This window comes from Leptodactylus fuscus, chromosome 5 (genome assembly GCF_031893055.1).
Source record: "Leptodactylus fuscus isolate aLepFus1 chromosome 5, aLepFus1.hap2, whole genome shotgun sequence".
Classification (NCBI taxonomy): Eukaryota; Metazoa; Chordata; class Amphibia; order Anura; family Leptodactylidae; genus Leptodactylus; species Leptodactylus fuscus.
In genome coordinates, this window is record NC_134269.1 from 18,248,198 (window position 1) to 18,275,296 (window position 27,099).

General features: G+C 45.5%; 2 protein-coding genes across 2 annotated transcripts in view; one reads left to right on the forward strand and one right to left on the reverse strand.

Moving 5' to 3' along the window:
* The first annotated feature begins 547 nt into the window (after positions 1 to 547).
* Positions 548 to 9,815, forward strand: TRMT1 (tRNA methyltransferase 1). The gene is made up of 16 exons (XM_075272522.1): positions 548 to 607; positions 2,620 to 2,843; positions 3,247 to 3,302; positions 4,212 to 4,351; positions 5,310 to 5,497; positions 6,009 to 6,124; positions 6,212 to 6,324; positions 6,476 to 6,624; positions 6,706 to 6,789; positions 6,916 to 7,120; positions 7,239 to 7,321; positions 7,606 to 7,714; positions 8,058 to 8,134; positions 8,219 to 8,338; positions 8,779 to 8,890; positions 9,539 to 9,815. Exons 2-16 carry the CDS (start codon positions 2,629 to 2,631, stop codon positions 9,644 to 9,646), a joined length of 1,875 nt encoding a protein of 624 aa, XP_075128623.1. The 5' UTR covers positions 548 to 607; positions 2,620 to 2,628; the 3' UTR covers positions 9,647 to 9,815.
* Positions 9,816 to 9,865: 50 nt separating this feature from the next.
* MAN2B1 (mannosidase alpha class 2B member 1) overlaps positions 9,866 to 27,099 on the reverse strand; it is a 41,338-nt gene continuing 24,104 nt past the window's right edge. The window contains exons 6-24 of the mRNA XM_075272521.1: positions 26,639 to 26,784; positions 22,378 to 22,494; positions 22,204 to 22,286; positions 21,977 to 22,097; positions 21,805 to 21,883; positions 18,705 to 18,814; positions 18,308 to 18,415; positions 16,840 to 16,956; positions 16,471 to 16,659; positions 16,300 to 16,397; positions 14,557 to 14,674; positions 14,357 to 14,475; positions 14,178 to 14,279; positions 13,164 to 13,251; positions 12,900 to 12,980; positions 12,332 to 12,568; positions 11,599 to 11,748; positions 11,417 to 11,519; positions 9,866 to 10,004 (exon numbers count right to left, since the gene is read on the reverse strand). Coding sequence (XP_075128622.1) covers positions 9,877 to 10,004; positions 11,417 to 11,519; positions 11,599 to 11,748; positions 12,332 to 12,568; positions 12,900 to 12,980; positions 13,164 to 13,251; positions 14,178 to 14,279; positions 14,357 to 14,475; positions 14,557 to 14,674; positions 16,300 to 16,397; positions 16,471 to 16,659; positions 16,840 to 16,956; positions 18,308 to 18,415; positions 18,705 to 18,814; positions 21,805 to 21,883; positions 21,977 to 22,097; positions 22,204 to 22,286; positions 22,378 to 22,494; positions 26,639 to 26,784 — 2,294 coding nt within the window. The 3' untranslated portion in view covers positions 9,866 to 9,876. The remainder of the gene's footprint in view (positions 10,005 to 11,416; positions 11,520 to 11,598; positions 11,749 to 12,331; positions 12,569 to 12,899; positions 12,981 to 13,163; positions 13,252 to 14,177; positions 14,280 to 14,356; positions 14,476 to 14,556; positions 14,675 to 16,299; positions 16,398 to 16,470; positions 16,660 to 16,839; positions 16,957 to 18,307; positions 18,416 to 18,704; positions 18,815 to 21,804; positions 21,884 to 21,976; positions 22,098 to 22,203; positions 22,287 to 22,377; positions 22,495 to 26,638; positions 26,785 to 27,099) is intronic.

The window sequence follows — 27,099 nt, forward strand, 5'->3', positions numbered from 1 at the left end:
GGCTAAAAAAAAACGCAACAAAAAAAGTTGCGTTTCCTGTCGTGCACCCAAAATATTGCTCTGTTGCTCCCGACTCCTTTACTTATGTTCATGAATGGAGTATCATTATGACAATAAATGTCCCAGAAAAGAAAAATAGCTGTCCCCGTCCCCCCCGGCCGCACTGTGACTGCAATCACGAGGATATATGTGAAGGCGCCATGTAACCCAAAGCACAAGAGCCCTGGTTTGTGTATTGCACCCAATGGTTCCACTGTTGCAACTATACTATGTTATTATTATAGACAAGGAGCCTGTGTTCTATTGCATGGATATACTGCACCATACTGGGCACATAAGAAGACATGCAATATAAATAAACCGTCCAAGCCTGATCTGTATAACTATAAGGTGTCCTGACTTTCTCCTATTCACTGCTGGTATCTGTAGTTCCACACTAGTAACTGCGCAGAAATCAGCAGATTTTAGGATACAATGAAACGCGTTGGAAGAACATATGATCCTCTTCGCGCTCCGTCGGGCTTGACGCTGATTGGATAGGAGGCGTCACGTGTTGCCTAGGCAGCCGCGTACTGCAAGATGGCGGCGCCCATGTGAACATGCTGCGGTGAGACAGAGACGTAATTATAGGAGGGGGAGGCGGTAGAGCGGGGTGCTTCGGTGTGAGGGTGATGGGGGGACGTGACTTATTATCGGGGAGTTTGGGGCAGGGTCGTGGAGGGGATTGGAGTCTCTGTGCTGGTGGCTTTTCAGCTAGTACAAGACTACAACTCCCAGCATGCCCTGACAGCCGCAGGTGGTGGGCTACACTGTAATGTATGTATGTTCGTGTATGTGCTATACAACAATTATCTGTATATAGATACAAGTGTATTCATGGTAACAAGTGTCCTGTATACAACAAGCTGCTCCATCCATCAGGCTGCGCTCTGTAATTCTCAGGCTTCATAGGTTACAATCTGCCGCTGTTCACACTGTAGTAGTGGGTGTGTGCATGTGGTAAGGTCCTGGTACATACACTGAGCTGGCCCATACATACATAGACCAGCACGGGCCTCCTACAGGCAGCGTCACCTCTGTCTGAAAATTCTCAACTCCATCGAATAAGCAGAATGTTCTCCATTTACACCCAAAGCAAAAAAAAAAAAGTCAGTTTCCTAATTATTGTCAGGGAAGTGCTTGTACAGGCAGCAGCGATTCCCCTGAACTCTCCGTACACAATCATGCAACGTTTTGAAGATTTTCGTAGAGGTCCTTTGTTGTGTTTATTGCCAACCTATCGAGACAAAAGACTGTCGCCACTAAGGCCTCGTGCACACTAATGTGCTTTTTTCCACAGATAAAAGTATGTGCCCTTACACACAGCTGGATTTTGGTGCAGATTTCGCAGCAAAATCCGGCCCATTTTTGTGTGAACGGGGCCTAAGAATCCACATAATGAACCGCAGCCAAAAAGAGCTGAGGGAAAAGCCATGATGGAAACGCATCACAGTTTTTCTCTGTAGACGTGCTGCTTTATTTATGCCTATACAGAAACCGCCGGCGTTATCCGTGGGTATAATCCACATGTTGTGATTTACAAAAATGCCACAGATTTTGAAATCGCAACGTGTTCACTGCAGACATGTAGATCCAGTACAGATCATCTCTTCTAGCAGCCCCTGGATGGCACCTGCAGCACCACTTCTATTTAAGTAATAGGATTGGCACTGTGCCCCGCTATGTGCTGCTTATGTTATTTGTATAGGAGCGGTGTTGCAGGCACCGTCCTATAGCAGCTTCCGACACCCGGAGGCTGCTAGAACAGATGATCTGTGCGGGTTCCTGGTGTCAGACCCCACAGATCACATGCTGATAACCTATCAGGTCACCAGTGTGAAAATTCAATTTTGGGCCGGACAACCCTTTTAATTACATATATTGGAAAAATCTTTAACTTCTAACTCTTTACAATATTAAATATGGTTATGTTCGTGAAGAGATCTCCCCATGTTACTTGAGGTCCCACAATGCACTGCAGTCTGGTAATCAGAAAAATTCTAAATTCAGCTTTCGGTGTGAATGGAGGATCATATATGGCATGGTATAATTTCCCAGTATTTACAGAGGTATTGAACTTGTACAGATAGGATAAGATAAGATAAGATAATCCTTTAATAGTCCCACATTGGGGAAATTTCAGCGTGTTACAGCAGCATAGTAATACAGATACAGGATAATACAGAGTAATATATTACAGACGTAGACACAGATAAGCTGAGAAGAGAAGATATACTAGGAGTCCATGGCAGCTAAGGAAAAAAAAACCAAAAAAACAGAAGAACAGTGTGTATGATGTGGCCAGGATTAGTTAAGAGCCCAATTTACAGATTGTAGGATTCTTGTCTATAGACTATGTCTAGTATTCTTGTAATGGAACTCCGCTGCAATACCAGACATAACCATGAGCTAAAGTGGCACAGTGACCCTATTTTCATATTCTATGCAGTCACTGGTACAGAGCAGTCAATGCAAGATTATGACCTTGTCTGGCTTACCATCAGTTCATAGAAAGCTATATAGAATACAGATAGCCTCTAGCGCTATAACCCAAACTACTTCTATGTTTGTCCCCTCCAGGTACGCCTGATGTTTGCCATCGTTCGGAGGCTGAATTGTCTTTCACAGAAAGGTTCACTCTTCAAGTTTACAAATCTAGTGAGGGTTTCCTGTGCGTTCATGATGGAGGGGGTTGCGCCTACACAAGAAGAGACCGTCATCACAGAGGGCAAAGCCCAGGTCATCTATCCCAACGCCAACCAAGTGTTTTATAATCCAGTGCAGGAGTTCAACAGAGACTTGACGTGAGTGGAAACATTGGGAGGAAAGATCTTGAACCTCAGAGCTTACAGGTTATGGCTCTATGCCATGTTTTTTACAGCCAGCACAGTGACCCATTAGTCTCTATGGACGACCCGTACACATGCCTGTGTATTATCATGGGTCCATGTGTGCAGCAGTGAGCTTATAACACGTCCTGCACCTGTCTATTTTGCAGCCCGGGCTCACTATACAAAGTGATCGTGTTCTCGGAGGCACAATCAGCACACAGGTTTCATCCATGTACCAGTTTACCATGGATTGGGCACATGAACACAGTCATGTGCCTGCAGCCAAACAGGCCAAGAAACATTGGGAGATGGAAAGATGTGGCAGGGAGATTATGTCTTAGAATACCTACATTATATTCTTCTGTTTCCCCCTCAGTTGTGCTGTCATCACAGAGTTTGCCCGTATGCAGCTGGCAGAGAAAGGCATTGACGGTGAGTATGTGGTGTAATGCTCTAACACACAGGGTTTGCTCTAGTCCATGTCTGTTACAAAACTACAACTCCCAGCATGCCCGACAGCTTTTTCCTCTGAGTTCTAATTTTGCAACCGCTGTTGAACCTTTCAGGGCTTGATGGGATTTGTGGTTTTGCAATATCTGATGAGCCAAAGGTTGGAGATTGCAACCATACAGGAAAAACTAACCATGCTCCTTTGTGGGGCAGACATGTTTAGTGGACTGTGAGACCTAGGTACATACAGCCACTGTAAAGTGACATTCTTACTGCCGTCACATGTTTGCATGGTTCAGTGACGGAACGGGGGTGAGATCCGCTGTGAATCCATCACAAAGGCACATGTAACTGATCTTTCTGTGAAACAAACCTCCTGTGTGGACAAATGTACTTAGAGAGGAAAGTCATTAACAATAATTGGCTAATAAGTAATATCTATGTCATAGGATTGTGCTTTGGATAGTGTCATGTCACAAAGTAACAGAAATCTTTGAGCGGTATCAAAGGGTTTCCATAGATCCAATTACTACTGGAAGACAGTGGTGGTCCTAGACGACATTTGGGTCATATCAGGATTCTGGGGCGGGGGGTTCCTTTGTTCAGGAAGATTATTTTTTACCTAGAGTGGGGTACATTTGAACATTTACTTCCAGCCTTCTCCATAGTTTACAGCTGATCCCTGGGGGACACTTTGTGATCGCTGCATTGCCAGAAGCCCTCCTAACAAGTAGGGATGGTCCAGAGCAGAGAACATATTCAGCTTTTATCTGCTGTAACCACAGTCCTGAGGATTTGTATCTGGCACATCCATAGCGGCAGAGTGCTGGGTTAGAGGGTTGTCCCTATGCTTGTATACTGATCATTGTCTGTTCTTCTTGTCCTCTTCAGTCGTGGTGCCAGGAGAGAGGGAGAAGCAGAAAGTTGTGGTGGATCTGTCAGACAATATGGAAGACTGTGCAGAGCTTGCCTCCGAGGTTACACCCGCTCCTCCAGAGAGACGCACTGTGACTGTAGGAGAAGCCTGTCTGGTAAGTGTTCTGCAGAGTCCCGCACCATTCAGCTGGTGCAGTTATGGGCTTTGGGTAATGGCTGTGAGCCCCCTCAGAGGCTAACATTGCTAACATGGAGTGGTGCATTGCAGCTGGTACCCTTCAGACCTCAGTTTAGGTAGGTTGTAGAGATGAGCGAGTACTGTTCGGATCAGCCGATCCAAACAGCACGCTCCATAGAAATGAATGGATGCACCTGGTACTTCCGCTTTGACGTCGGCCGGCCGCTTAACCCCCCGTGTGCCAGCTACGTCCATTCATTTCTATGCGAGCGTGCTGTTTGGATCGGCTGATCCGAACAGTACTCGCTCATCTCTAGTAGGTTGTCTACAGTCAGTACTCTGTTAGATACAATTAGTTTCCAGGATTATGACATTAATGACCTCAGTATAGATCACCAATATCAGATCAGTGGGTGATCCATCACTTGGTTCTGCTGCCTTTTACTTGCTTGGTATTGCAGCTCAGCTTCTTTCTCTTGAATGGGACTGCACATCATACAGGCTATGTGACTACTGAATGTGATGCCACATGGCCTGTGAAGCAGAATTGACACGCCCAAGCCCTGCAGCCACTTCGAACATCTAATGGTGGTCACGCTGAGGGTCAAACCACCAGCAGTTTATCGTAAGGTTAGGTCATCAGTATTCACATTTAACCCTTTACTGTTTAAACACTTGTATCCCAGACCTGAAGGATAGACCAGCCGATTGTATTAAGCAACGTCTCTTCAAAAAACCCATGTTACAGCACTCCCAGGGATTGTCACTCAGCTTTCCAAGACTCCTGAATAGCAGATCACTATAACAGGGGTGTCCCTATTGCCTAGTGCAGCCATACTGTCAGGTTATCATTGCTAGGGGTTACATTGCTTTTATTTCCTCTATGTGATACATTTCCTCTCATTGCCCCTCCGCATATTTCTCTTATGTGTCAGGAGGGTCTCCGTGTTTTGGAGGGTTTGGCAGCTTCAGGGCTTCGTTCCATCCGTTTTGCCCACGAGGTCCCAGGACTGCAGAGTATCATGGCCAACGACTTCTCAGTCAGTGCAGTGGAGCTGATCAAAAGAAACATTCAGTTCAACGGCGTGGAGCACCTTGTGACCGCCAGCTACAGTGATGCCAGGTAAGGACTTGGCAAACAAAGGTCAGCCATTGCTATAAACTGTTTTCAGGCATTACATGTAGCAGGAGGCTGCTTTCTGGTATATGCAGGTGTGCATACTTACATATCCTCTTACGGGTGGAGCTGAGCACATCAAAGCATTGCTACATACATACCATGACATGATTAATATTCATAGGAACGCGGCCTACCACGTAGTGGCTACCTCACTGAGTCACCATGGCTGGAAATACATGTAATGGCTGTTTATACCTTGTGCACCTGGAAACAATGCAGATATATTCATGTTGACCTTGTAAACTGTTGCAAGGTGTGGCTATTATTACGAAAGCTACTTAAATTAGTCTACCTACATCTACCACTAGGGGGAGCTCACTGGATAGATACAGGTCTCATTAATGTCAATGCTGAAGGCTCCACTGCTCCCTCTAGTGGTGGCTGGAAGCTGTCAGGATTGTATCTCCTCTTATATACATTTCTGATGTAACCTCCTCCCTGCTTGTTCCTATAGAATGCTGATGTATAACAGAATGGGAAGACATGATCGCTTTGATGTTATAGACCTGGATCCATATGGAAGCCCTGCCATGTTCCTGGATGCTGCGGTCCAGAGTGTCAGTGAAGGAGGTCAGTGGTGCTGTTTGTATAAGGACCCAGCCTAATGTAATCTCGACTTGTGAATGAGATTATCATCCCTTTGTGTCTCTTCTATAGGGCTGCTCTGTGTTACCTGCACCGACATGGCCGTGCTCGCAGGTAACAGTGGGGAGACGTGCTATAGCAAATATGGCTCCATGTCCCTAAAGTCCAAATTCTGCCATGAAATGGTGAGTGGTCTATTGTTCTGGACCCGCATTTGTTTAAGGTCCAAAATATTTATGGAGCGTGGACTTTTTCCCCAGGCCACTAGGTGGCACTATCTTAGTAGCTGAATTCTGCAGGTCTTATAGTCATGGCTACATTTGCTGCCCTCCATAGGCTCTGCGTATCCTCTTACACAGCATAGATCTCCGCGCCAATTGTTACCAGCGTTATATCGTTCCTCTGCTTAGCATCTCCGCTGACTTTTACATCCGTGTGTTTGTGCGAGTCTTCACCGGACAAGCCAAAGTAAAAATGTCTGCCAGGTAAGCACAACCCCAGCGATTGTAGGACAGCGTCTGGTACCAATAATGATAACCACAAATACCCCCCATTTGTCTCTGTAGTAAACAAGCCATGGTGTACAACTGTGTGGGCTGTGGGACATACCATCTGCAGCGTATGGGGAGAGCTGTCGCTCATGGAAACAAGTGAGTTGCCTCCAGGATAATGACTATGGGTATAGACTGAAGTGGCTGAAAACAGAGAGCAATAGAAAATATTACTCGTCTGTAGACATTGTTGCTGTAGGTAACGTAGATGTTGTCTCTGAACAGTATGAAGTACTCTGCCGGGACGGGACCGCCCATAGGAACCAGCTGCGAGTTCTGCCAACAGAGGCATCAGGTCGGAGGACCCATCTGGGCCGAGCCCCTCCATGATATATCATTTGTACAGAAGATCCTGGAAACTTCAGAAAGAAATCCAAAACGCTTTAAGACCTCAGACAGAATAGAGGGAATGCTGAGCATGGTGACTGAGGTGAGGGAGCGCCCCTAGTAGCGTTTGCATTCTTTTAATCCATCTTTCCCAGACTCCTGAAAGACTCATCTGATTTATTATTAATTGATATTCTTACTGTATTCTTCTTTCTTTGCAGGAGTTGCCTATCCCGTTATATTACACCCTGGACACCCTAGGCAGCACCGTCCGATGTAACACTCCCTCACTGCTCCAGTTTCGGCAAGTTCATGCAATTCTTTTATCCCTTCATGTTAAGAGTAAAAATGTGAATGTATTGTCCAGGATGAGTCTCAGCTCCACTTCATCTTGTCAGGCCAGTGACATCACATCCATTGGTCAAATGGCTATGCTGCGGCTCAGTCCCATTTGAATGAATGGGGCTGAGTTACAATACCAAGCTCAGTCACTATACAACGTATGGCACTGCGCTGGGTAAATAGTGAAGAGGTCACAGTAATCCATGTCGTAGTCCCGAATAACCCCTTTAACCCTCTGTCTTCCAGGTCTGCCCTGCTACATGCTGGCTACAAGGTCTCACTGTCACATGCCTGTCAGAGTGCAGTAAAAACCAACGCCCCACCCTCTGTTATCTGGGACTTAATGAGATGCTGGGTGAGTGAATTTACATGAGATATACAGATCTTAAAAGAGGTTTCTATAAGTCCTTGCCTTCCATCAAGTGGTTAAAAGGCAATAATCATGGCCGCCATAGATTCCCAAATATGTAGGACAACCCCTGCTCATGATGTAATGGTGTCATTATTGGTTGTCAGTAAGGATTTGCAGAAGCCGATGTAACATAAATATTCTGCAGCAGCTTGAAGTTCACCTTGTAGCTGCTGCAGAACCTCTTCAGAAAGGAGAGCCTATTCATCAATTGTGGTGCATGCCCAGTGTTCAGGAGGGAAGGATTTGTAGGTATTGTATGAGATGTTCATAGATTCCCACCCAACAGGAGAAGCTGTATCCGGCAAAAAGGGAGAAGCTTTCGGAGACCTGCCCTGCATATCACATCCTCAGGACGGAGCCCAGGTCAGTGCGCGGTATAACGTGTGTATTATTATAGCCGACATATTATAACCTCCCTCTGTCATAACGTTGCTGAATTCTTTGCAGCATTGAGGCTAATTTTGAAATCCGAGAAGATGCAAATCCAAAGTCACGGAAGATGGGCTTAAAGAGATTTCAGGAAAACCCGGAGGCCAACTGGGGACCCAAAGCCCGAGCCAAAGCCGGGTAATTATATAGTTGCCGAAGTAACAATAAGTGAATTATATCTGCTGTATCGTACAGGGCCCTGTCCCATTTCACTGTCTGAATAGAGCAGTAGGTTGAGCATGTGTACTCGCGCTCCATTCCTTCCCTAATGTACTGCCGGAGGTAGCCGAAAGCTGTACTTACCTCCGTCAGTCCCATAGAGGACAAATGGAGCCCTACGAAGCATTCTCAACCTGCCACTGCATCTGATCAATAGGTTACCCCCATACTGTGGACAAGGGGGGTAACTTGAAATAACCTTATAAATGTAAAATTTGCAGATTTCATGTAGTTACGTGAATGTGACGACGCTGTGGATGAATTTTATACAGCTCTTAGGCCAGAGATAATGAGAGTTGTAGTTCCTTACAGTATCGTTTGCACCCTCCATCTCTTATATACTGAGTGGTCTCTTTCAGGGGAGGAATATCAACATCTCTGGAGGACAGAAGGAAACAACATCAGAACAAGAGAAAGGGCTCCCCGGACGATACAAGCTTCAAACAGTTTCCCTGCAAGAAATACAAACAGGTGAGTGGCCGCCAGGGCTGTGAGGCCTAGTAGTAGGGGTTTCCCTGAAAGTAAGACATCCCCTGAATATAAGAGCTGGTGTCAGTCATTGCTACAGCGCCCCCCGACTAAACAATAACGTGATCCGATCTAATAGAAAAGTTCTTATGTTGTATTTGCTGCACATGTAAAAGGCGGACATTGCAGCCGCTGCTGCCTCCAGGGACCGCTGTGCCCATCCTCTCCGCATACGATGTACCCTGTACAGGAGAGCCTGCTGCAGCCGCTGGGCTTTCTCTATGGTCCCTGCGGATCTGGGAGAGGACCGCTGTCCCTACTGTATCAGTACCGACAATGGTGACAGCCTCATCCCAGAGCAGCAGGGATAATGGTGGCGGTAGCAGGTTCCGTTTTTTTGTTGTTGTTCAACAATAAATGTGAATTCTTATAAATATAAGATAAGGCCTAGTGTGTCTTTAGGAGCAACAATTAATATAAGACACCGTCTTATATTCGGGGAAACACGGTAATAAGTTGTGTCTGCTTCCGCTACAATCACTGTATACCTGTAATGCTTATCCCCTGCCAACAGGGGCAGTATAGAGAAAACCAGCTTGCTTCTGATTGGCTCAGCCTTTGCCTTACTCCTCCCACTTTTGTCTTGTTCAGGGCTCCTGCGATTTGGGCGACAGCTGCCGTTATTCTCATTCACTTGCAGACTCAGAAGTAGGATCACAGGACACTCCCGCCGCAGACAATAATGCCACCGTCTCTTGAGGGCGCTGTGCGCTTTTATCCGGCTGCTACACCAGGATACCGGCACATAACTGCTCATGTTTAATTTTTACACCTGCAAAGGGACCCTTTTTTTTTTTTTTTTTTAAACACACGAGGGCATATTATACCTTAGGATTTTTTTGGAAAATAAGAGTTTTATTTGAGACCTGGCGCACAGAATACAATACACTGTCGGTAAGGCGTAAGCGGAGTGCCCCCATTTTGTGTGATCAGCTACCCCAAGTGGAATGTTTTCTGTACTGAACGGTAGCGAGGAAGGTGCGGATCTCCATGGAGTTCAGTGTGATGTTTGTAGGGTCCAGGACGAGAGAGCGCTCTCCTCTGGGCAAATCAGAAGCTGCAAGAAGAAACATATTGTAATATATACCAGTAAACTATTAAAGGGTATGACTACTTTTACAGCCAAGGCATCTCATTTATCCTACAGAAAATAAGTTCCGGCTCTTCCGGGTCTGTCATCATGGACACACAAAGCCTGGAGCTCCCAGACTGATACGACAACTCCCAGCATGTGCTATCAGTGGATGCTGAGAGTTGTAGAGTCACAACAGGGAGAGAACAACAATTCACACTGCCATGGAGCAAGTGCAGCATAGGAGAAGAGGGGGGGGCTTAAAAGAATAAAAAGCTATTGGGTCCTTTGGGAATTATCCCGGCAGATCCTGAAATCAAACTTCAGCTTTTATCATTAAATCTCCATAGATTGTTCATTAACCGGAAAATCATCTCTTTCTACATGGAAAAACAAGTCACACCCAGAGTCCACAATACTGAATGCCTGATGCAGTGGCGTAACTAGGAATGGCGGAGTCCCATGGCGAACTTTTGACATGGAGTCCCCCGCAACCAACGCTGAAGACCTCAACCGACTGTCTCCCCTCCCTGCATTCCAGTGTGCTATATAACGCCCCATAGTGGCCCCTGCACACAGTATTATCCCCCATAGTGGCCCCTGCACACAGTATTATGTCCCCATAGTGGCCCCTGCACACAGTATTATGTCCCCATAGTGGCCCCTGCACACAGTATTATGTCCCCATAGTGGCCCCTGCACACAGTATTATGTCCCCATAGTGGCCCCTGCACACAGTATTATCCCCCATAGTGGCCCCTGCACACAGTATTATCCCCCATAGTGGCCCCTGCACACAGTATTATGCCTCACTATGAACAATTAGTATACTCTGGGGTCTTTTCAGAGACCCAGGGGGGATACCAACATAAAAAACACACTGTTACTTAACTATTCCTGGTTCTGCTGCACTCCTCGGTGGCATCGCCCATCTTCAATAATATCTGGGACGTCAGAGGTAGGCCTGAAGCCTGCCTGGAGCGCAGAGAGCTAAGTAATAATGTTTTTTTATGTTCTTTTACTTCTTCCGAGCCTCTGATCATTATACTTGAGAGGCTCTGAAAAGACCTAGTATAATAAGTGTTTGTGGGGCCCACGGCGTCACTTACCGATCCCAGCCCCTGCCAGGATTGGTAAGTAAGCAGGGCCCGTTACCGGCTGGAGTAACTGCAGCTGGGAATGGCCTATTAAGAAAATAAAACGCAGCGGTAGCGGCTGTCGCCGGGCCCCCTAATGTCCCGGGCCCTGTGGCAGCAGCTACCCAGTAGTTGCGCCTCTGGCCTGATGTATTATGCAGAAACTGAACAAGCAGGAGTCAGGCTGCAGTCCTGTGGGGGAAGGGAGTACTGGGATAACACAATATTACGTAATCTCTGTAAGGCGCTGCAGTCACTCACCGCCCTCCGCTCTCCACTGCATACGATTCATCTTACTCTTTGGCAGATTTGCTGACAGAGTCATCTCCTCCACCTCAGACAAGGAGAGGCCAGCGAACAGCTCCTGTATGAGAAGATAAGAGAGAGGATCAGGAGCCGGGCAACCTCGTAACGTATGGATGAGCTATGGCCGGAGGCCTCACCTGGAGGTTCACTGTGACGGGCTGGGAATAATTGCAGCTCTCATGGCTCTGAAAGGGATGCTCCAACCTGAGGAGAAGCTTCTTTGGTTCATGCAGAGCAAATGTGAGGAGGTGGACATTGTTGGGAAGTGGGGTCCGAAGGGCTGAGAACTTAAAGAAGGAAGATGGTAGATCACAAGGCAATGGAGGTAAAGGGAACATCTCTGGTGTCTGCTGAGGAACTCCAGCACTTGTGTATGCAGTGAAGTCAGTCAGTCAGGACATCATTGCACATGCACAGTGTGGTGGTGTGTACTGACCTCGGGGTCACTGTTAAAGTCCCTCAACATACACTGAGGTCCTCCAGGTTTGGATTCCTGAGGATACTGGTAGCGAGTCGAAGTACAGTATGATCTATAGATTCAGGACCCTAAACTTCAGCTGCTTGCAGACGTGCTGGTTAGTTTTGGTACCAATATCACTGCACTGTCAGAGGGGATAGCCTCAGCCCCCCCACCCCTCCCCCATTCCTCACTGCCCTGCGATGACACTGAGCTGTATGGCTGACCCCTCTGACAGTGCGGTGATGTTGGTACCACAACTAATGGCATTGATATCTCTGCGCAGCTTTCCAGCAGTATATACCGCCACCAATGTCAGGGACATGACACATCCTATTTCGATACAGGATTAGACCGTCCCTATAAGAACGAAGACAGCTATTAGCGGCAAAAGCAACACAGCTTACACTTACTTGGTTGGTCGGGCCCTGCTTCGAGCTATAGGGCACCCCATCCCCAGAGGACAAAATAATTTGGGGGGACATATATTCTTGCAGGCCCAGAATCCGATGAAGATCTGCAGAGTCTTGAGGGGTGTCCAAAAGCAGCATGTGTCTCCCCCGAACGACAAGCCCCTCTCCATACTGGCCAGGCTCAAGCAGTGGCTCTCCCACCCCACGAAAATCGTCATCCAGGAGACGTCTGTGAACCTGGCACGAGAAACATTACACATATTATAGGAGAAATTTATCAACTGCCTTGCTTCAGGGTTTCTTTGCCAAATTTGCATTTTTCCATAGTATAGATGAATACAGTCGCTTTAAACATCCTGAAGGGTTGTCTTAGGAAATGGCCAACAGCTAAATCACGTTAGACAACAGGGTGGAGCCAAACAACTGAGCTGTAACTATGAAATGGTCATCTGACCAACCCCAGTGCACCAATCTGAAGTAATAGCAGGCCAAATGGAGAATCGTGGGTATAGCAGGTAACCACAATCCCCAACCAAATGTGATTCCCCCCCCCTCCAGCGTCCCTCACCATGAGCTCCAGCAAGCCGTCAGTGATACTGGATCCTCCTTGTGACCGGTCTGTTAATACTGTGAACTGAATGTCCTTGTCCTGCAAGACAAACAGAACCCCTGAAATACAAGATGCGCCCAATACATAGATGCTTAGCTTGGTGTAATATTGGGCATGTGCGCAGAACCCCTACAGTAGTTGGGTCTCCCCCCAGTCTGAGCTGCCTATATCCTCCCAGTACGCTGCTAGGGGGTTACCCCTCCGGGAGACCCAAACACTTACCTTTATATATATCCGGCTGTTTACTGGGTAATAGTTGCCCGCAACCGGTTCAGTTTGCACCAAGGACCAGGTTTCTCGAAAGTCTCTCCTATGTAAAAAGAACAAACGTGAGGAGGAACTGCGTGATGGCGTCTACTCCTCCCAGTACAGGGTGGTGCGGACTGGAGAGGAGCTACATGATGCCATCCACTCCTCCCAGTACAGGGTGGTGCGGACTGGAGGAGGAGCTACATGATGCCATCCACTCCTCCCAGTACAGGGTGGTGCGGACTGGAGGAGGAGCTACATGATGCCATACACTCCTCCCAGTACAGAGTAGTGCGGACTGGAGGAGGAGCTACATGATGCCATCTACTCCTCCCACTACAGGGTGGTACAGACTGGAGGAGGAGCTACATGATGCCATCTACCCCTCCCAGTACAGGGTGGTGCGGACTGGAGGAGAAGCTACATGATGCCATCTACTCCTCCCAGTACAGGGTGGTGCGGACTGGAGGAGGAGCTACATGATGCCATACACTTCTCCCAGTACAGAGTGGTGCGGACTGGAGGAGGAGCTACATGATGCCATCTACCCCTCCCAGTACAGGGTGGTGCGGACTGGAGGAGAAGCTACATGATGCCATCTACCCCTCCCAGTACAGGGTGGTACGGACTGGAGGAGGAGCTACATGATGTCATCTACTCCTCCCAGTACAGGGTGATGCAGTCTGAGGGGGAGAGATGTGATGGTGTCTACATCTCCCCCTACAGGGTGGTGCAGACCAAGGAGAAGCTACATGATGCAATCCACTCCTTCCATTACAGGGTGATACAGACCGGAGGAGAAGCGTTGTGGCATGTAGTCTGCTCCTCCTACTACAGGGTGATGGTGGAAGAGGGGCTATATGACAAGGAATCTATATCGCCCTATGTTGACAGGGTGATACAGCAAGTGGGGTGAGTGACATGGAGCCATATATGAGGGAGGAGATCCATAGCAGGGTATAACAGATGTACACGGGCAGTACTCACCTCCTCCGCAGAACTTGTCTTCCATTTGCATCTGTATAAAAGTCGCCATCCGTCTGCAGCTTGGAGTCAAAGCGGCTGATCACTTCTTTTCCCAAGTTATCCCTGGAATTAGAGGAATACAACCATAAACTGATAGCCTTCACCCAGGAAATCCCCCCTCCCCATAACTCTGCACCTACCGCACAGGAATAGGCCCCACGGTCCACTCCAGCTCCACGTACGGCCGGTCGGAGTACAGTCTGACCACCTGGGAGCACCAGGACGAGAAGTTCTGATAGACCTCCTGCACCAGGGAGTTCTGCACACACAACCACAACTCACTGACACTGTATACAAGGCTTAAAGGGGTTCTCTAATGTTAAATAAATTCATCTCCTACCTCGACCAAGTAACTGCGGACATTCTGTGTTATAGGCAGCGGTGTGGACTGGTTCGGTCTGAAGATATACGCTCCGGAAGTCTGTATACTGTCATCATTACCAACACTGGCATTGTACCTATAGGAGAATAGGAATGGTAGTCCGAGGTGCCAAAAGGAAACAGGCAGAGGTCACTCCAGCAAGGGTTAACTCCACTGAGAATGGCCGGACAAGGAACAAGTGGACTCTTGAGTTATCTGAAGCAAAGTCCTCCTGCTAGTACTGCGTCAGGTCAGGAAAGGAGCAAACCAATGAGTAAATCCTTGTTCCCTGACCTGATGAGGGCGTTCTCTATACATAACTCATCGGTCCGCTCTGTGGTTCCCTGTCCTGCCATTCTCAGTGGTGTTAGCCCTTGCTAGAGTCACCTCTGATTGTTTCCTCCCGGCACAATCTGCTGTGCCAGGCAAATATGGTTTACTTGTCACTCGTGCCAGGGGATATTAGTGATGCAGCAGTCAGTGTAAGATATGGAGGTGCTTGGAGGACTCACACTACGTCATCATTTAAAGAATCATTTCATGGAGTGACCCTAGACCTTAAGCCAAACCAGACTGCACTGCTGAGAGACTGTGCCATCAGTGCGGTGTGAATCCAATGCACCATCCTCATCAATGTTGACATATTCTAACCATGGAGCGTGTAGATAATAATGTGGATGGTAATTCTAGTCTACTCAGGTCCTGATGATAAAACTACCAATCATAACTAGAATTAGGATGGTTGGATGTACATGTGACATCATTTCACACAATATAAACTCAATGCAAAATCTACATGTATTAAGGAGAGTGTATCACCAGACCTAGCATATTTTGGTGACAGTAACCTACCTATCTTCAGGGCTGGGATGATATGCTGGGTCTGGTGACAGTAACCTATCTATCTGCAGGGCTGGGGTGATATGCTGGTTCTGGTGACACTAACCTATCTATCTGCAGGGCTGGGGTGATATGCTGGTTCTGGTGGACACTAACCTATCTATCTGCAGTACTGGGATGATATGCTGGGTCTGGTGACAGTAACCTATCTATCTGCAGGGCTGGGGCGATATGCTGGTTCTGGTGACAGTAACCTATCTATCTGCAGGGTTGGGGTGATATGCTGGTTCTGGTGACAGTAACCTATCTATCTGCAGGGCTGGGGTGATATGCTGGGTCTGGTGACACTAACCTATCTATCTGCAGGGCTGGGGTGATATGCTGGGTCTGGTGACACTAACCTATCTATCTGCCGGGCTGGGGTGATATGCTAGTTCTGGTGACACTAACCTATCTATCTGCAGGGTTGGGGTGATATGCTGGTTCTGGTGACAGTAACCTATCTATCTGCCGGGCTGGGGTGATATACTGGTTCTGGTGACAGTAACCTATCTATCTGCAGGGCTGGGGTGATATGCTGGTTCTGGTGACACTAACCTATCTATCTGCCGGGCTGGGGTGATATACTGGTACTGGTGACAGTAACCTATCTATCTGCAGGGCTGGGGTGATATGCTGGTTCTGGTAGCAGTAACCTATCTATCTGCAGGGCTGGGTGATATGCTGGGTCTGCTGAAACACTTAAGCTCAGATTTTGTAGCAAATCTATCACAGACTTGGTACAGATTCCGCCTTTTGCATTGATTCTGTTCCTTGGAGATTCTCTCCCATCACGGAGCTGCAGGAAGGTTTTACAGCACAGGAAGTCTTCTCGATTCTCACCAGTAAAAGCTTTGTGTCATCGGTAAAGAGATCCCCTTTTGTAGATTGTGGATGCCTGAGATGAGTCCGGTTTCTGGATGAAATTCCACCCTGTAATACTGGAAAGAGAGGGAAGAGTCAGCGGATCACTGAGGCCGCAGGTAGGTGGTGCCGAGCTATACTATAATGCACCTTATTCTCGATCTTTGCTGGATTCGTCGTCGTCTTTGATTTTGGGAAGAATCTCTCCTGGGTGGAGACTTTCTGTACGGTGAACTTACTAAAACCTAATGGAGGAATCTGGGCCTGGAATATGAGCTCTCGCTCCGCCGTCCCTTTATCTCTGCGGACATCTTTGGTGAATTTAGATACTGGAATCACCTAAAAATGGAAGAAGATCACACATTATACAAATGGGGAAATGGGCGCACGACTCAAAGGTATTGGGGAGCTGCAAACATCCAACACAACCCCCCACCCCTCTCTATACAGGAAAACAAACACATAAACCGCACAAAGGAACTGTAATCTTCTGATCTGTAGGAAAGCCTGACACCTCACCTCACTGGTCACATCCTCCCCGGAGGGGCCTTTCACTGTGTAGACAAAACCATTGACAGGAAGCCGAACGTTCCAGGTAACTGCACATCCCAATGGGTTATACAGGAACACGCTGAACTGTAAGACAATGAAAATAACCAAGTAGGAGAGTCAAATAAGCAGAATTCATCTTACGTCACGTGTACGGCAATATACTGATATGGTCTACTTTATAAATACATACATTACTCCAGAGCTGCGCTCACTATTCTGCTGGTACAGTCACTGTGTACATACATTATATTACTTATCCTGTATTATACTCCAGAGCTGCGCTCACTATTCTGCTGGTGCAGTCACTGTGTACATACATTACATTACTTATCCTGTATTATACTCCAGAGCTGCGCTCACTATTCTGCTGTTACAGTCACTGTGTACATACATTACATTACTTATCCTGTACTATCCTCCAGAGCTGCGCTCACTATTCTGCTGGTGCAGACACTGTGTACATACATTACATTACTTATCCTGTATTATACTCCAGAGCTGCGCTCACTATTCTGCTGTTACAGTCACTGTGTACATACATTACATTACTTATCCTGTACTATCCTCCAGAGCTGCGCTCACTATTCTGCTGGTGCAGTCACTGTGTACATACATTACATTACTTATCCTGTATTATACTCCAGAGCTGCGCTCACTATTCTGCTGTTACAGTCACTGTGTACATACATTACATTACTTATCCTGTACTATCCTCCAGAGCTGCGCTCACTATTCTGCTGGTGCAGACACTGTGTACATACATTACATATACTGTATTATACTCCAGAGCTGTGCTCACTATTCTGCTGGTGCAGTCACTGTGTACATACATTACATATCCTGTATTATACTCCAGAGCTGCGCTCACTATTCTGCTGGTGCAGTCACTGTGTACCTACATTACATTACTTATCCAGTATTATACCCCAGAGCTGCGCTCACTATTCTGCTGGTACAGTCACTGTGTACATACATTACATTACTTATCCTGTACTATCCTCCAGAGCTGCGCTCACTATTCTGCTGGTGCAGTCACTGTGTACATACATTACATTACTTATCCTGTATTATACTCCAGAGCTGCGCTCACTATTCTGCTGGTGCAGTCACTGTGTACATACATTACATTACTTATCCTGTATTATACTCCAGAGCTGCGCTCACTATTCTGCTGGTACAGTCACTGTGTACATACATTACATTACTTATCCTGTATTATACTCCAGAGCTGCGCGCATTATTCTGAATTTTACATACATGATATTAGAGGATGCCACGAGCATTTTTATCTCCTTGTGCCATGCTCTACCCCCAGGCCCTGCACTAGGAATAACACATAACACAATGTATCATGTCATCTGTTTTCCTTTCTTAGGATTTACACTGGATGCCACAGTAGAAGGACACAGAGCAGAGATGGAGGTGATGGACTTACACTTTTCGCCACCTCTGTGGTCGGGCAAACACTGATGTTCAGTAGATTGCAGAATGTGAAGCTTTCCTTGGTCCCTGTGAGACTGGAGAGGGCGTTACTGATCACCACCTGCAAGATAAGGAGAAGAGGAGAGAGGACACAAGGCAGGAGACTATTATAGCCTTAATGGGTGTCCCTACTATGTGCCAGATAACTGAGCAGCCGCACTACTGACATCAAATTCTATCACATTATTGCTGGGTCATTAATAAGCACTTCTATCATACAATCACCACTAACCTGAGAATCTCAGTACAAACACTCCCTTCCCCCATCATAAGAACATGAGAATAATTATAAGCTCTTTATATGACATATGAAGCAATTCTTCCTGAGACGGAGTACTGGGTGAGGTTACCTGGCAGGTCTCCCAGCCTTTATACAACCGCAAGGTGTAGTCATCATTCACATGCTGCTTCGCTGTTCCAGTAACAGCATCATGGTGCTGAGCTACCCCCATAGCACGTCCTAAAATACAGTTATATAGGAAAAACACATGAGCCGGGTCACTGTAATAAGATGTTACAGGGTAATAAGAGAATCAGGAGCCGGGTTACTGTAATAAGAGGTTACAGGGCTAATAGGAGGATCAGGAGCCGGGTTACTGTAATAAGATGTTACAGGGGTAATAAGAGGATCAGGCGTTGGGTTAGTGTAATAAGATGTTACTTGGGTAATAAGAGGATCAGGAGCCGGGTTACTGTAATAAGATGTTACAGGGGATAATAAGAGGATCAGGAGCCGGGTTACTGTAATAAGATGTTACAGGGTAATAAGAGGATCAGGAGCCGGGTTACTGTAATAAGATGTTACAGGGTAATAAGAGGATCAGGAGCCGGGTTACTGTAATAAGATGTTACAGGGTAATAAGAGGATCAGGAGCCGGGTTACTGTAATAAGATGTTACAGGGGTAATAAGAGGATGAGGAGCCGGGTTACTGTAATAAGATGTTACAGGGGTAATAAGAGAATCAGGAGCCGGGTTACTGTAATAAGATGTTACAGGGGTAATAAGAGGATCAGGAGCCGGGTTACTGTAATAAGATGTTACAGGGTAATAAGAGGATCAGGAGCCGGGTTACTGTAATAAGATGTTACAGGGTAATAAGAGGATCAGGAGCCGGGTTACTGTAATAAGATGTTACAGGGTAATAAGAGGATCAGGAGCCGGGTTACTGTAATAAGATGTTACAGGGGTAATAAGAGGATGAGGAGCCGGGTTACTGTAATAAGATGTTACAGGGGTAATAAGAGGATCAGGAGCCGGGTTACTGTAATAAGATGTTACAGGGGTAATAAGAGGATCAGGAGCCGGGTTACTGTAATAAGATGTTACAGGGTAATAAGAGGATCAGGAGCCGGGTTACTGTAATAAGATGTTACAGGGTAATAAGAGGATCAGGAGCCGGGTTACTGTAATAAGATGTTACAGGGTAATAAGAGAATCAGGAGCCGGGTTACTGTAATAAGATGTTACAGGGGTAATAAGAGAATCAGGAGCCGGGTTACTGTAATAAGATGTTACAGGGGTAATAAGAGGATCAGGAGCCGGGTTACTGTAATAAGATGTTACAGGGGTAATAAGAGGATCAGGAGCCGGGTTACTGTAATAAGATGTTACAGGGTAATAAGAGGATCAGGAGCCGGGTTACTGTAATAAGATGTTACAGGGTAATAAGAGGATCAGGAGCCGGGTTACTGTAATAAGATGTTACAGGGTAATAAGAGAATCAGGAGCCGGGTTACTGTAGTAAGATGTTACAGGGGTAATAAGAGGATCAGGAGCCGGGTTACTGTAATAAGATGTTACAGGGGTAATAAGAGGATCAGGAGCCGGGTTACTATAATAAGATGTTACAGGGTAATAAGAGGATCAGGAGCCGGGTTACTGTAATAAGATGTTACAGGGTAATAAGAGGATCAGGAGCCGGGTTACTGTAATAAGATGTTACAGGGTAATAAGAGGATCAGGAGCCGGGTTACTGTAATAAGATGTTACAGGGTAATAAGAGAATCAGGAGCCGGGTTACTGTAATAAGATGTTACAGGGGTAATAAGAGGATCAGGAGCCGGGTTACTGTAATAAGATGTTACAGGGGTAATAAGAGGATCAGGAGCCGGGTTACTGTAATAAGATGTTACAGGGGTAATAAGAGGATCAGGAGCCGGGTTACTGTAATAAGATGTTACAGGGTAATAAGAGGATCAGGAGCCGGGTTACTGTAATAAGATGTTACACTGGGGTAATAAGAGAATCAGGAGCCGGGTTACTGTAATAAGATGTTACAGGGGTAATAAGAGGATCACGCGTTGGGTTAGTGTAATAAGATGTTACTTGGGTAATAAGAGGATCAGGAGCCGGGTTACTGTAATAAGATGTTACAGGGGATAATAAGAGGATCAGGAGCCGGGTTACTGTAATAAGATGTTACAGGGTAATAAGAGGATCAGGAGCCGGGTTACTGTAATAAGATGTTACAGGGTAATAAGAGAATCAGGAGCCGGGTTACTGTAGTAAGATGTTACAGGGTAATAAGAGGATCAGGAGCCGGGTTACTGTAATAAGATGTTACAGGGTAATAAGAGGATCAGGAGCCGGGTTACTGTAATAAGATGTTACAGGGTAATAAGAGAATCAGGAGCCGGGTTACTGTAATAAGATGTTACAGGGGTAATAAGAGGATCAGGAGCCGGGTTACTGTAATAAGATGTTACAGGGTAATAAGAGAATCAGGAGCCGGGTTACTGTAATAAGATGTTACAGGGGTAATAAGAGGATCAGGAGCCGGGTTACTGTAATAAGATGTTACAGGGGTAATAAGAGGATCAGGAGCCGGGTTACTGTAATAAGATGTTACAGGGGTAATAAGAGGGTCAGGAGCCAGGTTACTGTAATAAGATGTTACAGGGGTAATAAGAGGATCAGGAGCCGGGTTACTGTAATAAAATGTTACAGGGTAATAAGAGGATCAGGCGCGGGGTTACTGTAATAAGATGTTACAGGGTAATAAGAGGATCAGGAGCCGGGTTACTGTAATAAGATGTTACAGGGAAATAAGAGGATCAGGAGCCGGGTTACTGTAATAAGATGTTACAGGGTAATAAGAGAATCAGGAGCCGGGTTACTGTAATAAGATGTTACAGGGGTAATAAGAGGATCAAGAGCCGGGTTACTGTAATAAGATGTTACAGGGGTAATAAGAGGATCAGGAGCCGGGTTACTGTAATAAGATGTTACAGGGTAATAAGAGGATCAGGAGCCGGGTTACTGTAATAAGATGTTACAGGGTAATAAGAGGGTCAGGAGCCGGGTTACTGTAATAAGATGTTACAGGGTAATAAGAGGATCAGGAGCCGGTTACTGTAATAAGATGTTACAGGGTAATAAGAGGATCAGGAGCCGGGTTACTGCAATAAGATGTTACAGGGTAATAAGATCAGGGTATCAGGACACTCACTTAATGTTAAGCTGCTGCCGGTCCCATATGGTCCATGTGTTGCTGCCGCTCCGGTTAAGGCCTCGAGCTGGTTACAAACCTGGTTGTTATAGAAATGACACCATTGTAGTTCAGGTCTCCGGCTGAGGTGACAATCGCCTCTCTGTCATGTAACATATAATCCCCTTTTTACCTGTAAGAAGTTGTTGCTGAGCCTCTCGTAGCGCTTGAAGCCGGCGCGGCTGGTGAAATATCCCGTCCAGAACATGTGAGGACCATCAGCATATGGGAAGAAATCATCTGTTTTCACTGGCCTGAAAATACATATTCTGATGATACAGCCAGGAGCTACTGATATCGGAAACCTCTAAAGCTGCTGTATCACTGTATAGCGCCTCCCCAGGCGGGTCCTGTACTCACCAGCTCAGGTTGGCTCTGTTCAGTGCAGTCAGGTAGCAGCTTGGTGTAGAGTAAATCACATTCACTTTACTTCCATTCACTTGCTAGAAAAGACCATAAAAGACGATTCAATGAAGATGCCGGAAACACCCTCTATATGGTACAAGATACCGAGGGGCAAACCAAGACCCTCACCTGAGCATTGACCACCTGAATCAGCTTGTCCATGTTCTTAAACCACGGGATGGCGTTCTCATACTGGAAGTCAGACCCCATGGTCATAACTATGTGAGTGGAGCGATACTTGCTGGACTATGGGGAGAGGGGAGGAAAAGCCATTACAGGGCCATGACAGGTATAAACACTACAGTACGCACATCTCCTCCTCACACTAATACTACAGTTACTACTACAACAGTTACTACTACTACAGTTACTACTACTACAGTTACTACTGCTACAGTTACTACTGCTACCACTACAGTTACTACTACTACTACTACAGTTACTGCTACAGTTACTACTACTACAGTTACTGCTACAGTTACTACTACTACAGTTACTGCTACAGTTACTACTACTACAGTTACTACTGCTACAGTTACTACTACTACTAGTTACTACTACAGTTGCTACTACTACAGTTACTACTGCTAGTTACTACTACAGTTCTTACTACTACCACTACAATTACTACTACAGTTACTACTACAGTTACTACTACTACAGTTGCTACTACTACAGTTACTACTACTACCACTACAGTTACTACTACAGTTACTACTACTAGTAGTTACTACTACAGTTGCTACTACTACTACAGTTACTGCTACTACTACAGTTACTACTACAACAGTTACTACTACCACTACAGTTACTACTACTACTACAGTTACTACTGCTTCTACTAGAGTTACTACTACTACTACTACTACAGTTACTACTACTACTACTACAGTTACTACTACTACTACTACTACAGTTACTACTAGTTACTACTACTACAGTTACTACTAGTTACTACTACTACAGTTACTACTACTACAGTTACTACTACTACTACTACAGTTGCTACTGCTACTACTACAGTTACTACTACTACTACAGTTGCTACTACTACAGTTACTACTACTACTACAGTTGCTACTACTACTACTACTCCATGACAGGTATACACAGTACAGGTACAGTACACACATCTCCTCCTCACACCACTACTACACCATGACAGGTATACACAGTGCAGGTACAGTACACACATCTCCTCCTCACACTACTACTACACCATGACAGGTATACACAGTACAGGTACAGTATACACATCTCCTCCTCACACTACTACTACACCATGACAGGTATACACAGTACAGGTACAGTATACACATCTCCTCCTCACACCACTACTACACCATGACAGGTATACACAGTGCAGGTACAGTGCTGCTACCACTACAGTTACTACTACTACTACTACAGTTACTACTGCTACAGTTACTACTGCTACCACTACAGTTAATACTACAGTTACTACTACTACAGTTACTGCTACAGTTACTACTACTACAGTTGCTACTACTACAGTTACTACTACTACAGCTACTACTACTACCACTACAATTACTACTACTACAGTTGCTACTACTAGTTACTACTGCTACAGTTACTACTACAGTTCCTACTACTACCACTACAGTTACTACTACAGTTACTACTACTACAGTTGCTACTACTACAGTTGCTACTACTACCACTACAGTTACTACTACAGTTACTACTACTACTAGTTACTACTACTACTACAGTTACTGCTACTACTACAGTTACTACTACAACAGTTACTACTACTACCACTACAGTTACTACTACTACTACTACAGTTACTACTGCTTCTACTAGAGTTACTACTACTACTACTACTACTACAGTTACTACTACTACTACTACTACTACAGTTGCTACTGCTACTACTACAGTTACTACTACTACAGTTACTACTACTACTACAGTTGTTACTACTACAGTTACTACTACTACTACAGTTACTACTACTACTACTAATACTCCATGACAGGTATACACAGTGCAGGTACAGTACACACATCTCCTCCTCACACCACTACTACACCATGACAGGTATACACAGTGCAGGTACAGTACACACATCTCCTCCTCACACTACTACTACACCATGACAGGTATACACAGTACAGGTACAGTATACACATCTCCTCCTCACTACTACTACACCATGACAGGTATACACAGTACAGGTACAGTATACACATCTCCTCCTCACACCACTACTACACCATGACAGGCATACACAGTACAGGTACAGTATACACATCTCCTCCTCACACTACTACTACTACACCATGACAGGTATACACAGTGCAGGTACAGTACACACATCTCCTCCTCACACTACTACTACACCATGACAGGTATACATAGTACAGGTACAGTACACACATCTCCTCCTCACACTACTACTACTACTACAGTTACTACTACAGTTGCTACTACTACTACAGTTACTGCTACAGTTACTACTACTACAGTTACTACTGCTACAGTTACTACTGCTATTACTACAGTTACTACTACAGTTACTACTACTACTACTACAGTTACTGCTACAGTTACTACTACTACAGTTACTACTACTACAGTTACTACTGCTACAGTTACTACTACTAGTTACTACTACAGTTGCCACTACTACAGTTACTACTGCTACAGTTACTACTACAGTTCCTACTACTACAGTTGCTACTACTACAGTTGCTACTACTACTACTACTACTAATACTCCATGACAGGTATACACAGTACAGGTACAGTATACACATCTCCTCCTCACACCACTACTACACCATGACAGGTATACACAGTGCAGGTACAGTACACACATCTCCTCCTCACACTACTACTACACCATGACAGTTATACACAGTACAGGTACAGTATACACATCTCCTCCTCACACTACTACTACAGTTACTACTACAGTTGCTACTACTACTACAGTTACTGCTACAGTTACTACTACTACAGTTGCTACTACTACAGTTACTACTACTACAGTTACTACTACTACAGTTACTACTGCTACAGTTACTACTACTACCACTACAGTTACTACTACTACAGTTACTACTACAGTTACTACTACTACTAGTTACTACTACAGTTGCTACTGCTACAGTTACTACTGCTACAGTTACTACTACAGTTGCTACTACTAGTTACTACTACTACTAGTTACTACTACAGTTGCTACTGCTACAGTTACTACTGCTACAGTTACTACTACAGTTGCTACTACTACTACAGTTACTGCTACTACTACAGTTACTACTACAACAGTTACTACTACTACTACAGTTACTACTGCTTCTACTAGAGTTACTACTACAGTTACTACTACTACAGTTACTACTAGTTACTACTACTACAGTTACTACTACTACTACAGTTGCTACTGCTACTACTACAGTTGCTACTACTACAGTTACTACTACTACTACTACTACTCCATGACAGGTATACACAGTACAGGTACAGTATACACATCTCCTCCTCACACCACTACTACACCATGACAGGTATACACAGTGCAGGTACAGTACACACATCTCCTCCTCACACTACTACTACACTATGACAGGCATACACAGTACAGGTACAGTACACACATCTCCTCCTCACACTACTACTACTACACCATGACAGGTATACACAGTACAGGTACAGTATACACATCTCCTCCTCACACTACTACTACACCATGACAGGTATACACAGTGCAGGTACAGTATACACATCTCCTCCTCACACTACTACTACACCATGACAGGTATACACAGTACAGGTACAGTATACACATCTCCTCCTCACACTACTACTACACCATGACAGGCATACACAGTACAGGTACAGTATACACATCTCCTCCTCACACCACTACTACACCATGACAGGTATACACAGTGCAGGTACAGTACACACATCTCCTCCTCACACTACTACTACACCATGACAGGTATACACATTGCAGGTACAGTACACACATCTCCTCCTCACACTACTACTACACCATGACAGGTATACACAGTACAGGTACAGTATACACATCTCCTCCTCACACTACTACTACACCATGACAGGTATACACAGTACAGGTACAGTACACACATCTCCTCCTCACACTACTACTACACCATGACAGGTATACACAGTGCAGGTACAGTACACACATCTCCTCCTCACACTACTACTACACCATGACAGGTATACACAGTGCAGGTACAGTACACACATCTCCTCCTCACACTACTACTACTACACCATGACAGGTATACACAGTACAGGTACAGTACACACATCTCCTCCTCACACTACTATTACACCATGACAGGTATACACAGACCAGAGTTTGGTGTATTTTTCATACCTGTTTCCTCACAACATCCAGAAAGCTGTCTATGATGGCGTCTACATTATAGTCCTCCAGCTGTGGATTATCCATAATCGGGGCATCTGAGCAGAGCTGATCCCAGCAGAAGTGATCGGGGGGGTTGTATCCATTTGGCAGGACACCTGGAAAAATCCAGACACCAAGTAACTGGCAGGCAATGTTACTATACAGGGCACAGATATAATCCCACCACAGATGTAGCAGAGTTAGAATTGTCACTAATCTCTTTGGGTCAGTATATGCGATTTGCCATGCTGAATACGCCTGTAGATGTGTATTTATGTCCAGTATATGCGACTATGAGACAGGTTGTAACTGCACAGATTTTGCCTTCTCTAAATAAAATGGTGCTGCTATATGTGAGACGCAGATAACATAATACTGAACGGTGAATCTGTAGTCACAATTTACGAGTCAGGAAAAGTTGTGTAGTCCTG